This window comes from Fukomys damarensis, unplaced genomic scaffold (assembly GCF_012274545.1).
Source record: "Fukomys damarensis isolate Sample0158 unplaced genomic scaffold, DMR_v1.0_HiC HiC_scaffold_34, whole genome shotgun sequence".
Lineage (NCBI taxonomy): Eukaryota > Metazoa > Chordata > Mammalia > Rodentia > Bathyergidae > Fukomys > Fukomys damarensis.
Window position 1 is genome coordinate 20801569 of NW_022900946.1, and position 14488 is coordinate 20816056.

The 14488-nt window shown below is 47.5% G+C and overlaps 2 protein-coding genes across 4 annotated transcripts in view; both read right to left on the minus strand.

The window, feature by feature from the left end:
* Positions 1-419: 419 nt before the first annotated feature.
* Positions 420-7752, minus strand: Tbc1d24 (TBC1 domain family member 24). 3 transcript variants are annotated; one of them, XM_010603532.3, is made up of 8 exons: positions 6669-7752; positions 6094-6111; positions 5446-5604; positions 4388-4451; positions 3911-4006; positions 3247-3475; positions 2738-2908; positions 420-2010 (listed from the first exon to the last, which is right to left on the minus strand). In XM_010603532.3, the coding sequence occupies exons 1-7, from the start codon at positions 7634-7636 to the stop codon at positions 2754-2756; spliced, it is 1689 nt and encodes a 562-aa protein (XP_010601834.1). In that variant the 5' UTR covers positions 7637-7752; the 3' UTR covers positions 420-2010; positions 2738-2753. The 3 variants fall into 3 exon arrangements, with proteins under 3 accessions (XP_010601834.1, XP_010601835.1, XP_010601836.1); XM_010603533.3 differs by lacking the exon at positions 6094-6111; XM_010603534.3 differs by lacking the exon at positions 3911-4006.
* The window catches only part of Ntn3 (netrin 3), a 23828-nt gene continuing 16870 nt past the window's right edge, over positions 7531-14488 (minus strand). Inside the window, exons 6-7 of the mRNA XM_033758519.1 lie at positions 9383-9487; positions 7531-7605 (exon numbers count right to left, since the gene is read on the minus strand). Coding sequence (XP_033614410.1) covers positions 9414-9487 — 74 coding nt within the window. The 3' untranslated portion in view covers positions 7531-7605; positions 9383-9413. The remainder of the gene's footprint in view (positions 7606-9382; positions 9488-14488) is intronic.

A 14488-nucleotide genomic window follows, 5' to 3' on the forward strand; every position in this document is an offset into this window, starting at 1 on the left:
AAAAAAAAAAAAAAAAAAAAAAAAAAAGGTTCAATAAAGTAGGACCCGGGATTTGGCTCAGTGGTGCCACCACCTGCCTCTCAAGTGCAGGGTCCTGAGTTCAATCTCCAATACTAAGAAAAAAAAATGTTTTTTAACATCAAAAGCTAATAGACGCAGGAATGAGGCAGGAGAATCACAAGCTGGAGACTAGTCTGAGTTGTACAGTGAGATACTGTCTCCAAAAAAAAGAACAGATGAGATCTGGCGCATTCAGGGTGATATGGCTGTAGACAAAACAACAATAAACAAAAGCTAACCTATAATCAATAGAAAAAAAAGCCAGAGTGGTGGTATGCCTATAATCCTAGCATCCAGGAGGCTGAGGCAGGAGGCTCTCCATGAGTTTGAGGGGCTACATAGTGAGTTCAAGGCCAATCTGAATTACATAGTGAGGCTCTGTCTCGAAAAAAAAAAACAAACAAAAATTAAATAAATTATATTTGGGAATATTTAGTATCAAAGGAGAATAGTGATAATAAGAAAACAGATAATTTAAAAAAAATAAAAGATAATGATCACATAGCTTTTGGTAGGAAAGTCAGAAAAAATATTAAATCTAAAGAAACTGAGTATTTTACATCCACACACAACTGAAGAACTTTGCTTAAGATAAAGAATCACAAGGTGGCAACTAGTCTTCTTACTGGATCCATGGGAAGGGTGAAGGCTGAGTAGTGCCTTTTGGGGCAGCCACAGATCCTACTGAACTCACTTGCCAAGGAAAACCCCCACCTAGTCATGAAATTTGCAGAGCCCTTCAATATTCAGGGTTAACTTCATCTGCTCCTGAAAAATTAAAGATTACATTTTCAAAAGGCTTTCATGTTCCAGTGACAATGCATGGACAAGCATCAAGGAAGCCCCTAGGATTCCTCTGGCTGAAAAAGAGAGCAGACTCAGACCCCTGAGTTGATGCAACAAGACCATGTTTAATGAACACTGAAGTTGGCAGTCAAGGCCTTGGACAGGGGGAGCTCAGAAGAGGAAGGAGGTGGCAAAGCCTGCACTGGGGGGAGCGGGTGATAGTCCCTCCCTGCACCTTTCAAGAGGGCCTCATGTGGTCCTGTCCATGAGAACAGGGCTGGAACACTGGTCTATTTCACAAGTGGAAAAGGTGAGTTCAGTGCAGGTTTACCAGCTTGCCTAAAGCCAAAAAGGATTCTTATCCTGCCTCCTCTATCTCCTGACCCCACTCAGAAAAGATGTGAGTGAAAGGGCAGGGAAGGATGACACCCTCTCAGAAGCCAGGCACAGATGTGGGATAGACTCGAAATGCCCTATGGGGATACAGAGGTGCCAGCTGCAGACATAAGGGGAATGGAAACTTGTCCATATGACCTAGGTCTCTAAGGCCCCAGAATGGCCACTTGGGTCATGCTTCTCCCCTCTGTGGTGCCTAGAGCCTCAGGACCAGCTGAGGGAGATCACAGAATAGGTGGGGAGGTGTATGGGTGGCAGGTCTCTCTCAGCACCTATATCCACCAGGATAATACAGAGCTCAGGCAGTACAGGGCCCAAGGGCCTGAAGGCTGCAAGGGAGAGGGGAAAGCACACAGAAAACCATGACATGTGGCCAGCCACAGCACCACACACAAAAGGGATAGAGGTAGGACATACATCCAGGCAGAGTGGCCCAAGAGGTGCTGCATGGGCAAGACCCAGCAGGTACAGGGCCTAGAAGGGAAGAGGGAGGTGGGACTGAGACAAGCAGGCCATGCTGAGGGATCTGGGTGTGACTCTAGACCTTCTCACTGCAGTAACAAGGAAGGGAAAGGGGCGACTGCAAAGACTGCAATGAGCTTGAGGAGGCCACCAGGCTAGAGAAGAAGGCTGAGAAGCTCCCATGAATCCAGGCATCTCTGGGCAGGTGCCTGGATATGGAGTTGGCTGGTCTAGGGTTAGTCAGAGTCCCTCTTGAGTTACTTCTTCAGGTGTGGACTTGCAGTGAGGCCCAGAAAGCTTCAGGCTCTGCAGAAACACAAAGGCACATGATGTCTGTTTCAGCCCCTGTCCCACGGGCCCCTCGTTGTTCCTGGAGTAACCAGGAGCCACAGAGCTCAGCACACATCTTGCCTTCCCCTCTCCTACCTGCAGCAGAAAATGTGGGCTGGCTGGGGAGCTTAGAGTGAAGTTTCTGCTAGAGAGGAACCTCTGGGGATGAAGGACTGAGTCAGAGGCTGGGGAGACACTCCTGGGGCAGGGATCTTGACAGGGAGCAGTGGCAGGGGTACCTGTCTCCTCAGTCCCTCAGATGAGAGCAGGGACCTTGGGAGGGGAGTAATGTCTTGAAGTACCAGCAGGGGGCACCATAGAGCCACACTTGGCTGACCCTTCACCTTTCCACCCCTACCACAGGGACTAAGGCTCCTTTGAGAAGACTTGGGCAGCAAAATATATCCCCTGCTCCCATCCTCATGGGCCTGGTCATGGGACACCTCCACAGAGAGCCATGGCCCTAGGTGGGAGAAGAGTGCCTCCTACACAAGCACTGGTGGGCCTGGGGGGTGCACAGTAGTCCCTTGAGGTCCATCCCAGAAGCAGGCAGGCTCAGGAGGCCTAAGTACAAGGCAGAGAGCCAATCTCAGCCAGAGGAGGCAGGGCAGCCTGGCTGCATGGATGCCCATGTGGGATCTACTTGCTCCCCGGGGGGTAGCTTGGCCTCAGTCCCACCACCCCACCACAGCAGTTCAGTCACCATCAGTGCAGGCCCATCACTGGATGTCAGGGTCTTGGAAGCCCCAGGCCTCCACCGCAGCAATAAGGAAGTTCTCAGAACAGAGAGGCTGGTTGTTGAAAGTGTCACAGTGTCCCGTGCGGCCCCGGTTCAGGTCTCCATCGATGTAGAGTGCCTGGCCGCCCCCTCCTCCTGCAGGATTGCTCAGGTCAGTGGCCATTCCTCTGCCCAACAGCACCCTCAACACACACACAACCATCAGCACTTTCCTCAAGGTGTCTCTGTTTGAGCATGGGCAATCTCAGCAGTTCTTGTCCTACAATGGCCTTGCTAAATAAACCACAGTCCCAGGCCTGGCTGTACAGGCTGACCCCCACTTCCCAGACTACTTCTCTCTTCCCTTATCCCTGGTCCACTTACAACCCAGGGCCTCTTTCTCTGCCATCACAGAGGCTTTAGCCACCCACAATCCCCTACCCTCCTCCCTGTGCTGGTGGGGCCCAGGATATCTGGAGGGTGAAGGTGCCCACCAACAATGAGGCAGTCATTGCCTCCGGCCATGAACATGGACTCAGTCTTGGAAGGCAGGTTGAAGTGCCGAGCAGCCAGGAATGGTGAGAGCCGGTCAGCGGGGTCTGAGGGGACAGGGTGGCTAAGTGGAGAGGGAGTGCTGGTCTCTGAGGACATGAAGTAGGTCGGCTTGGTCAGCTCCGGGTGCTTGATGACCACCCACTCGTAACGCTGCACCTCGGGCTGCAGCTGAAGGTGATTGAGCAGTGTAAGTTACTGACAGGCAGCAACCTGCTGAGCCTGTCCCCTAAAATCCACACTCAAACATTTGCTATGAACAAAGTCCTGAGCCAGAAATAGGAAAATCATGCAACACAAGATGAGGGCTATTCCTCAAAACAAGAAGTGAATGACGGCCGGGGATTTAGCTCAGTGGCACCATGCCTGCCTTACAAGTACAAGGTCCTGAGTTTGATCCCCGGTACCACACACACTCACAAAAACTGAATGAGATTATCCTACAGGGTAACTATATAATGAAAATAAAACAGGGCCATGGGAGCCAGAGTGCCCAGGGCAAAGGGCCTGCTGACTCCCAAGCTCCCATGGGAGCATCAGTGATGGTCAGGGGCAGAGAGAACCCTGGCCCAAAATTGGGGAGGGGCCATGCTCAGCACCACTCACCCTGAACACAAAGCATTCTCCGGTCCCAAAGAAGCTCAGTTTGCCGCCAAATTTATTTCTCTCACTCCAGTCAGTTGACAGGTAAGCTCCACACACCTGGGAGGAAGATGTGATGAAACCGCACCTTCATGCCCCCAGGAATATTTCCTTGTTTGGGTGTGCTGAGCAGCCCAAGTCACAGGTCTCAGCTGGCTGGGGGTGCTGTGTATCATAGCCCCTACCACCACCATGGGCAAGAGCGTGTGGGACAGGGTCAAGTTTGGGGAAATGCACTCCTTTCACACCACAGGTTAGGGCTGGGCATGGAGGTGAATGCCTCTGGATATTTTCATCTACTTCTGTGGCCTTCAAAGACAGAAGCAAGCTCTACATGGGGGGCCACATCCACACTCAGATTTTGGCATCAGCCCAGGGAGCTACAGATTTCACGATGGCTCTTGAAGCCAGGACCCAGGACTCCTTCTAGTCCCTCCTCACCTCCTTCTGTGTGGTCTTGATGAGTAGGAGGGTGGGTTCGTGTCCTTCACACTGGAAAAAGAACCTGAGGGCAGAGATCACACATGCTATTCTGGCCACCCTCTTCACTGGCTCCTGCCAGCCTCCACTGACCCTCAGGCTGGGCTGGGGACAGAGAGACTTTCATAGTCTTCTGCCACCATCTTATGTCCACACCCTAGGCAATGTCCTCCCCAGGTGCTCTTCTCATATGGCTCTTCTAGGCCATCCGGGACTATCCAGGTATGGACAGGGAAAAGCTTCACCACAGATGGTCCCCCAAGGGCAGAGCTGAGTGCCAGGTGCCTTAGGGAAGCAAGAACCAGAAGAACAGGTCCTCACTCTAGGAAGGCTCAGCATGTCCTTAGGAGCCTTGGCATGTGGGGAGGCCCAAGGCTGCCAGTGTGGTAGCCAGTGCTTGGCTGGCATCCCTGGTAAGGCTGAAAGTTGTTCCAGCTATGCCAAACTGTCTGTATGGCTGCAGACAGGGCCTAGAGCGGGAGATGGGCAGCTCTGTCTCCATCAACCCTGCTGTGATCCAAACGAGAGTAACTGAGACTTCCTACTATCTGAGACTCGAGTTGCTGGATGCCAGGTAAATCTGGCTAAGCTGCCTTGGTGAGACCCTTGAAGGAAAACCACATGAATGACTGGTCAAGAGCCACCTGGCCAGAGGCTAGCATAGGCATAGCCCCACAGAGGGCCACTCAAGCCAGGCTTGTGACCAATGTGGGAGGTAAGGAGTACAGGGAAGCCAGGGCCAGTTCTCCCTGTAGTTCTTCTCTAATGATTCTGTGAGCTCCTGACGTTGAAATTCTGTTTCCCATGCTTATGTGGGGCACCAAGTATATATAGTAATGACCTTCAAAGTCTAGGTGGCCTGAGAATGAAAGAAACCTAGAGAACAGTCTCCTGGCTCTCAGGCCCCACAGGAAGAGGCAGGGGTCTAGGTTCAAATGCTCATCTCTAGCCACCCATGTCACTTCCCAAAAATGGCAAGCAGGATGTGCCTGGGGGACTACAGCCTCCTCAGGCCTCACCTGGTCAGGCTGTACCCATGCTGCAATGAGGAGAAGAGCAGGAGGGGCTGGCAGAGGGCGAATCGTTCAGGGACCCAGGACCAGATATCTCTCATCTCCTTCACACTGACGATCTCTGAGCGAAAGTTGTCTGCATGGACGGCTAAGTGCACAAACTGCCTGGTGAGAGCAAGAGGAGTCAGAGCCTGCGGTGATCTTGTCCCTGACCACACCCTCACCTCAGACTCCAGAGCTTCTCTTTAGAACTAAGCTTGGTGGGGACATCTCACCTATTCAGCCAGGTTTATAGCTTGGTTCTAGATCCAGTACAGGGAAAAAGAAGGTGAGGCTTTTCTCAGAAGACCCCCCTCCCACCACTACAAAGAGCGGAGAGCAACCAGCCAGGGAAGCAGGTGGGGCAAAGCACCTTTTCTCTAAGAAATCAGAACGAAAGGGAGTCGGCTCTGGAAAGACAAGGCTACAGGGCCAGCCAAGCAGCAGCAGACCACACAACTGAGGCAGACAGACATAGACGAATGGTATCTAAGTCAGGTTGAGGCAGCGAGCAGAAGCCAGCCTGTGAGAGCCTAGGAAACAGCAAGCGGCCGGTCCAGTGCTGCCGGCAGGAAGGCAGAGAAGCAAGGAATGGAGGTATGATTTCAGACCTACCTTTTAGAAAGTGAAACACTGAAAAACAGGAGGAAGCAACCAACACAGAGAAGAAAAATAAAACAGACAAGGAGAGGTTAGTGGCGGGTACCAAACCCTGGATGTGCTTTCCTTTGGCCCTGGAGGAAGAGAACTAAATAGCAACAGCCACACCTACAGCATGATCACAGCATCAGCTGCCAAACACCATGGCCCGGCCCAACCCTAATCCCTAGCTAGTGAAGCAATGTCCAGCCACTACAAGAATGACCAGCCATGAAGCCCAAAGGGCTCCCCGACATGACCCCTGGGAGGCCAACCAGGAACTTCTGACCCCCAAAACTGTCCACTTTCCACTTCAGCTGTGAACTTCCATCCCAAGTCCTCACCTGTCTTTCTATGGCTATAACAAGGAAGGATCTTCCTACTTTCCAATGTCTTTTTACCCACATAGGGATAGGTGAATAAGACAGATGGCCAAGAGTGTGGTAGAATAAGCTCATATCACCAAGATGCATTCCACCAAAACCTTGTACTCTTGTGCGAACCCTTCTCAGCCTTGGGACATGCACATGCGTGCACGTGGCCTTGCCTACCTCTTCTGCTTGACAGTGATGCCCTTCTGCTTCAGTGCTTTCTCATTAGCCATCTGTAGGAGGTGGATCTCCTTGCGGGAGAAGAGGCGAATGGCAAACGCTTTTTCTAGCAGCTTCTCAGGGGATACTGTCTTGGCAATATCCTTGACAAACATGCGGATGTCATGCTTCACGTTGTCTGATTCGAGAGGCTGCCCTGCTCTCACCTTGTGGAAGAACTTGAGGATGGCCAGGGCAACACGGTATAATACCTTGTAGCCTTCCACAAGGAAGACATCGAAGACACGGGCAAAGTAGTTGAGGGGTAGCTCACCAAAAAGCCAGCGCTGCCAGTCGGAGTAAACTTGCAGCACATCCTCTGACACAGCCACCATCAGCTTGTGGGCTGCCTGACAGTACTTGTTTACCAGGTCTCCAAACGTCATGCAGGATGACTCAAAGGCCAAGAAGCTCTGGTCGATGAGCTTCTTGCTGGGGTCATTGCAGGCCAGGATGCGGCAGGCCTTCTCAAAGCATTCAGCCTCATCAATGCTATAGTGGAGCAGCAGGGCCACCACAGCCGGCAGCGCAGGGCAGAAGGAGATGTCAGGGAACTGGTTGGCAATGCACAGGAGGATCTTGCGCACAGCCCCCTCACCCCGGGCATTCAGGCAGTAGTTAGGCACCTGAGTGTTATCCACAAACTCTGGCAAAGGCAGGCTGCTGCTGCTGCTGTGCTTCCCTACAATCTTGCCCACAATGTCACTGTACACACTGGCATCCGGTGTGACTGTGCGGCAGGGGATGTCCCGGATCAGGCGCTGGTATACCTTTCCCCTCAAGGCGTGGCTCTGAGCCCAGAAGCCCTCTCGAGCCAGCTGTTTCAGCTCCTGCAGCTCAGTCCAGCTCAGCTCCTTTGGTCCCAGATCCTGGATGGCAGCATCCATCTTGTCTTTGTCTACAAAGCAATTGTACCCTGGGGAGTCCATGGTGTCTGGTGTGCCCAGGAGGAGACTCTGGACTGCCAGGTTGGGAGCAAAGAGTGGCTAAATCCTTCAGCCCCCTCTCCAGGGTTTTTCTGATAATCTGACTGCCATTTTACACCCTGTAGGATTAAAAACCATTTTCATTTGTATGTTTGAAGGTGATTTTTTTTTTTTGAGTCAGGGTTTTGCTATGTCATTCAGGCTAGCCTTAAACTCACTATGTAGCCCAGGCTGGCCTCAAACTCATGGCAATCCTCCTCCCCCAGCCTCCCAAGTGCTGGGACTACAGGTGTACACCTCCAAGCCCAGCTTAAAGGTGCACATTGTTTGTGGAAAAAAAAAAAAGGTGTACATTCTAAGAACTTTTTTGTCTGTTTTGGGTTATTTTTTCTTCTTCTTCTTCTGTTTTTTTTTTTGTTTTTGGTACCAGGGATCGAACTCCAGTCCTTGTGCTTGCAAGGCAGGCAGCGGAACCACTGAGTGAAATCCCAAGCCCTACTTTTTTGTTTTAATCTTTCTATAAAAGTACTAGAGGGCTGGGGATTTCGCTCAGTGGTTCTGCCGCCTGCCTTGCAAGCGCAAGGTCCCAAATTGGATACCTGGTACAAAAAAAAAGGTACTAGAAATGTCACACCCCTGTAACCCCAGAACTCTGGGAGGATAAGGCAGCAACATTCCAAGTTTGAACTCAGTCTGGTTAACTAAGCAATTTAGTAAAAACCTGTCTCAAAATAAAAAATAAAAAGTGCTCGGTGTAGCTCAGTGTGAAGGACTTGAGTTCAACTCCCAGTACTGAAACAAAACAAAACAAAAATACTAGAAGGGGTTCCATTTAAGATATGAGGTTGTTCTGAGAAGTTATTATGAACTTCAGAGAGTAACTTATTTTCACAGATCTCATGTATTACTGGAACACATCACACAGTTTCCAAGTACTGAGAAGCTAGAAAAAAGATTCCAAGAAGCACTTCAATAACTGCTGCAAACAGTGCTCAGCTCAGGGAGGTCCCCTCTGGATCCTAATGACCACCTTGTAACCTGGGCCCTTTGGTGAAGGAGCCAAGGATTAAGAGGAAGGAGCCCATTGACTAATGCCTCCTTTCAGCCCTTTGGGGTATCAGGCCTTCAGCCAGCTGTGAACTGAAGATCCACAATACTCTGTCCCAAAATGCCCAAGCTGGGATTCTGAAGCCACCATTTAACTTTCTTAAATGGCAAGCTTGGAAACTAAGTTCTAGGAAAGTAACTTCAAGTAAATTACAAAACAGAGAGCTGAGAATCAAGTGGAAGGTACCACAGTTTCAAAATTAGACATTTCTAAGCCAAGTGTTATAGCACATGCTTGAATTCCAGCTACCTGAAAGGCTAAGGCAGGAAGATTACAAGCTCAAGGCCAGCCTGGGTAACTTAGCAAGACTCTGTCTCAAAAAACTAAAAGAAGCCTGAGGATGTTGTCCAGTGGTACTGTGCCCCTAGTTTCAATCTTCAGTATTAAAAAGACAAAAATTAGACATTTCTGAGTCCAAATGAGACGGAAGTCTTAGGGAATTTGCTGCTGGCTCACCATGATAATAACTGTTATGACTCAGGTACATACAAAAGAAACAGGTAAGATATGTACTTGAGACTCTGAGCAGGGCACTATAATGGGAAATTTGCTGCTCTAGAGCCCACAGCTTACACCAGCCTTTGCCAAAGGGTAGTCTTGGGCACACAAGCTCAATATTCACCCACACCCATCAGACTAACCTTTCCACCTGTAATGGTATAAGTGCCCAGGTCACAGGGTCAGCTTTGGTGGGTTTTGGTAAGTGAACACACCATTCCAGTTTCTCTTGCATCTAGAATACTCATCTAAAAATAGAAAAAGCAAATACTTTATTAAAACAATGAGTGAAGGGCTGGGGATTTAGCTCAGTGGCACTGCACCTGCCTTACAAGTGCAAGGTCCTGAGTTTGATCCCCATACCAAAAAAACAAACAAAACAATGAGCGAAAAGTAAAGAATTATAATGTAAAGTCTATTTTTTATAGCAAAAAAATTATTGGTACATTTTAGGCATACATAATGATATCACTCATCATAGGAAGTCTGCACCTGTACTTGATACATCCCACCTTTTTTCTCATATGTACAAATGCTTTGTTTCCATTTTTCCTATTTTCACTTTTTTTCTTGTCCTTTCCTTCCTCCCTCCCTATTCCTTTGTTCCCCTGCCCATTTGAACATTTTCTTCCCACTTCCCAATATCTATTATACATTTTAGTCCTTTTTCCACCTTTGGTTTCTCACACCAGAGAAGTAATGCGCTATTTAAACATATGGGTCTGTTTTTTTTCATTTAAGAGTAAGGTCTTAAGGTCTATACATTTAGCTAAAAATGTCTGAACCTCGTCCTTCTTCGTGGAAGAGTAGTACTCCATTGTTGTAAAAAACCACATCATCTTTATCCATTCATCAGCTGATGGGCATTTGGGCTGCTTCTAAGATTTAGTTATTACAAAATTGTGCTGCTATAAACATGGGTGTGCATATCACTGTGGTAAAATGCTTTCTTGAAGATACCAAGAAGGAGTCTAGCTGAGTCAAATGGAACCTCTAGTTTTAATGTTTTGAGGAATCCCCACACTGATTTCCACAGTGGTTGCACCAGTCTACACTCCCACCAACAGTGGAGATGGGTTCCTTTTTTCCCACAGCCCCTCCAGCATTTGTTGTTGGTTGATTTCTTGTTTTTGTTTTTTGTTTTTTTTTTGGTCCCGGGGATTGAACTTAGGTCCTTGCGCTTGTGAGGCAGGCCACCGAACCGCTGAGCTAAATCCCCCGCCCGTTGGTTGATTTCTTGATAGCAACCATTCTTTCTGAAGTAAGATGGAATTTCAGTGTTAATTTGTATTTCTCAAGTTACCAGTGATGGTGAACATTTTTCCATATATTTATTTGCTGTTTCTACTTCTTCATCTGAGAATTGTCTTTTCATTTCAGATGCCCATTTTTGGATTAGGTCTTTAAATTTGGGGGGATTCTGATTTTTTTGAGCTCTTTATATGTTCTAGATAGTAGTCCTTTGCCTGATGAATAGCTGGTAAAAAAATTTTTCCCCACACTGTGGGTTTTCTCTTCACTATGGTGGTGGTTTGTCTTGTGCAAAAGCTTTTGAGTAAGATGAGGTCCCAGTTGTTTATTCTCTGTAGTATTTCCCATGCAGTCTGGGTTTTATTCATGAAGTCTTTGCCTACTCCTATGTCCTCAATTGTTCTACCTATTTTCTCTTCCAGCAGATTTAGTGTATCTGTTTTAATGTTTAAATCTTTGATCCATTTCATAAAATCTAATGTTTTACAAAAGCACCTTGATGTTGTGGTTTTTTTTTTTTTTTTTGGTACCGGGGATCAAACTCGGGTCCTTGCGCTTGCAAGGCAGGCGGTGGAACCGGTGAGCTAAATCCCTGGCCCTTGATATTGTGTTTTGCTCTGTTCAGTTTTGAGATAGGACCTCACTATGTAGTACAGGTTGGCCTTGAACTTGTGATCCTCCTGTCTCAGCCTCCTGAGTGCTGGGATTACAGGTGTGTACCACCATGCCCAGCTGATGTTTTGTATGTGTATGTGTGTGTGTGTGTGTGTGTGTGTGTGTGTAAAATATACACAAAACCATTTCAACCATTTTAAGATTCCAATTCATTGATATTAAGTACCTGTATGTTGCTGTGCAACCTTTGCCACAACCATCTCCAGAACTATTCCATCTTCCCAAACTGAAACTGGCTTCATTAAATATGAATCCCAACCCCCTCCTAAGCATCCAACATCTCTATAGTATCTCCATAAATTTGGCTTCTCTAGCAACCTTGTATATATGAACCATATAGCATTTGTCAGTTTGTGACTTACTTCACTTAGCAAAATGTCCTCAGTGTTCACCCATGTTGTAGAACATACCTTAAGGACTTTTTTTCCCCACTACTGGGGACTGAACTTAGGACCCTGCACTTGCAAGGCAGGTACAGGGCCACGGAGCTAAATCCCCGACTCAACCTTCCTAATTTCTTGTACTAGAGTTTGAACCCACGGCCATTTCACTAAGATGAATACTCAGCCCATTTTTTATTTGTTGCCCAGTCTGGGCTTGAACTTGTGATCCTCCTCCCAAAGCCACCCAGAGTTCTGAGTTATAGGTGTGTGCCACCATACCTAGGATTTCCTTCCTTTTTTACTTTTGTTTTTTTGGGAGCTACTGGGGCTCAAATGCCTAAGTGCTCTGCCATTGAACTATGTCCCTAGCCCCTTTTTGAGACAAAGTCCTGCTAAGTTGCCCAGGCTGGTCTTGTGATCCTCCTGCCTCAGCCTGCCAAAGTGATAAGATTATAAGTATACATCAATGCACATGGCTCATGTCCTTCCTTTTTAAGGCTCAGTGACCGTCCATGGTATGGCTAGACCACAATTTGTTCATGTATGGATGGACATAGGTTGCTTCTACCTCTTTGCTACTGTGCATAATGCTGCCATAAACATAGGTGTATAAATAGCTGAGCCCCTACTTTCAATCTTTCAGATCTCATTAGTATGTTTTCAGAGGGACCTCCCCATAGAAAACATTACTTAAAACTATGTTTCTGACACAAGCACTAAAATAATATTAAATATACCATGTCCCCTGCAAAAGCATGCCGTACATAGCAAGGCCAGTCCTGCTGCTGGGATCAGGACCTTCTTTCTCAGTAGAATGGAAACCCTTAAGGCAGTCTGTCTCCAGAGGTGCTTTTGTCTCAGGAGTGGCAGAAGTGAAAGTTCCTCTTCCCTCGCTCTGAAAGCTGCACCAACAGGCCGACCTGCATCCCCTGGCCATGGCCAGGGTACATTACACAGTCTTCCACAGTCCAGTTATCAATAGTTAAATCCTTCATTCAGGGCTCTTGGATCATAAACTTCTGCAGCAACACCAGGCCTGTCCTGTCTGGGTGAAAAGAACTGGCTCCTTCTCAGCATGTATAAGCAGAATGAGAGATGGGCACAATACTGCCAACCTTCAGTTGACTGGCCCAGACTCAAGTTGAATATTAAACTAAAAACTTTAAAAGTGATTACTATACTTTGTAAAGCATTCCTTCAAGGAGAAGCAGATGAAGAGCATTGTTTGCTGTAGCAAGAGGTCCAGGGACAAGCTGGATTCATAGAGAAAATGAGGCAAGGAGACTCCCTTACGCAGCTTCCTCCTCCTCATATCCCCACCCAAAAGGAGGGCATCATGTTTCTGGGACCCTCAAACAAGTCTTGTGCTGACTTCTTCAAGGCATTAATTAAAAACGAACCCAGGGTGGTTCCCTTAGGCATTTATGTTCATATATATATATTTTTTTTTTTTTTTTGAGACAGAGTCTTATTATATAGTTCAGGCTGGTCTTGAACTTGTGGTGATCCTCTCCTCTTAGGCTCCCAAGTGCTAGGATTATGTAACATCATGCCTGGCTAGTTCCTTTAGGCTTTTAAAAAACATTTTATTATATGTAAATGCATAATCACAAAGGGTCAGACAAGACTAAATTACAGAGTAAAACTCTAGAGTTCTGTTTAAATTACTCACCTAGTCTTATCCTCCTCCTATGGAAAGAGAACCACCACAAACACTTTGAAGCCATTTTCCTGGCTGGGGATTTAGCTTAGTGGTGCTGCCTGCCTCAAAAGCAGAAGGTCCTGAGTTCGATTCCCAGTTAAAAAAAAAAAGAAGAAACATTTTGCTTGCATTTAAAGACCCTCTGTAAGTATACACATACAATTACAATGGAGATCTCTTTTAAACTGGTCACTGGAATAGGTAAGTAAAAAGAGGCAGGAAAATCACTAAAAATATAAAATGAGCCAGGCTTGAGCACTCACACTTTGGAGGTCTTTTGGCACTGCTGAGGATCAAACTCAGGGCCTCCCCCATGCTAAGCAAGCAACATGAGCCCTATCACTACACTGCACCCCCAGCTCAAGAACAAGAGTTTTTATAAGTGAAGTGACTTTTTTTCTGATGGCCCACCTAGCTTGCTGCTATTGCAGAGGTTACACACCATACCTGCTTCCCCAAGCAGGCAAGGCTTCACCTGCTTCCCCAGCTCTTGACAAAGGTGTCATGCCTGGAGCTTATCCAGGTGACCAGGGGGAGAGAAAGAAAGCAGGAAGAACTATGAAGTTAGACAGGCCTGGTTTCGAAGTCCAGCTCTGCCACTTATTTGTGTGAACCTCGGATAAGCCATGAATTGTACCCAAACTGCAGTGGCCTTGTCTGTAAAATGTATCTAATAAATAATTCACAACCCTCACATGCTGGTTTCCAGGCTGTACCTATGGGTTCAGTTCTGACTCAGCCCCCTGGGTGGGGTGCAAGTGACATTAAGGTGACACAGCATATATAGTACACCCCATTCTCTGCCTCTTCTTTGGGGGCCACACAGTAGAGCAGTGCCTTCACCAGCTATGACACAATTCTCTTGGGAAACTACTCTCTCTTGACCACAAACATTACACTCTCCTAAAGTCCTATCCCCGCAGCCTCAAGTTCAAGGTAGAGGACAGTGAAGGGATGGGCTCTGAGGTTCCATCTTCAGAGCCTGCACGGTGACATCTCTGGCCAGCCCTAGTGACCTGCAACTAACTCTCTTAAGTTTGGAATGCGTGAAGCACTCTGACTTCTATCCTGCAATTTGGGCCTCACTGTTAGTTTCAGGAAAGTAGGTAAAATTCTATTTTGATGTCCTATTAAGACTCACAGGGCCGGGATTTAGCTCAGTGGTTCCACCGCCTGCCTCGCAAGTGCAAGGACCTGAGTTCAATCCCCAGTACCAAAAAAAAAAAAAAAAAAAAAAA

Bases quoted from the DNA above. Each gene is read 5' to 3' on its own strand.
- Tbc1d24 (XM_010603532.3), bottom strand. From the start codon at position 7,636: ATGGACTCCCCAGGGTACAATTGCTTTGTAGACAAAGACAAGATGGAT. The intron at 4,007-4,387 runs GTGAGGAGGGAC...TCTTCCTCCCAG, and splicing joins TCAAGACCACACAGAAGGAG to GTGTGTGGAGCTTACCTGTC. The intron at 3,476-3,910 runs GTGAGTGGTGCT...AATCACCTTCAG, and splicing joins GAGAATGCTTTGTGTTCAGG to CTGCAGCCCGAGGTGCAGCG.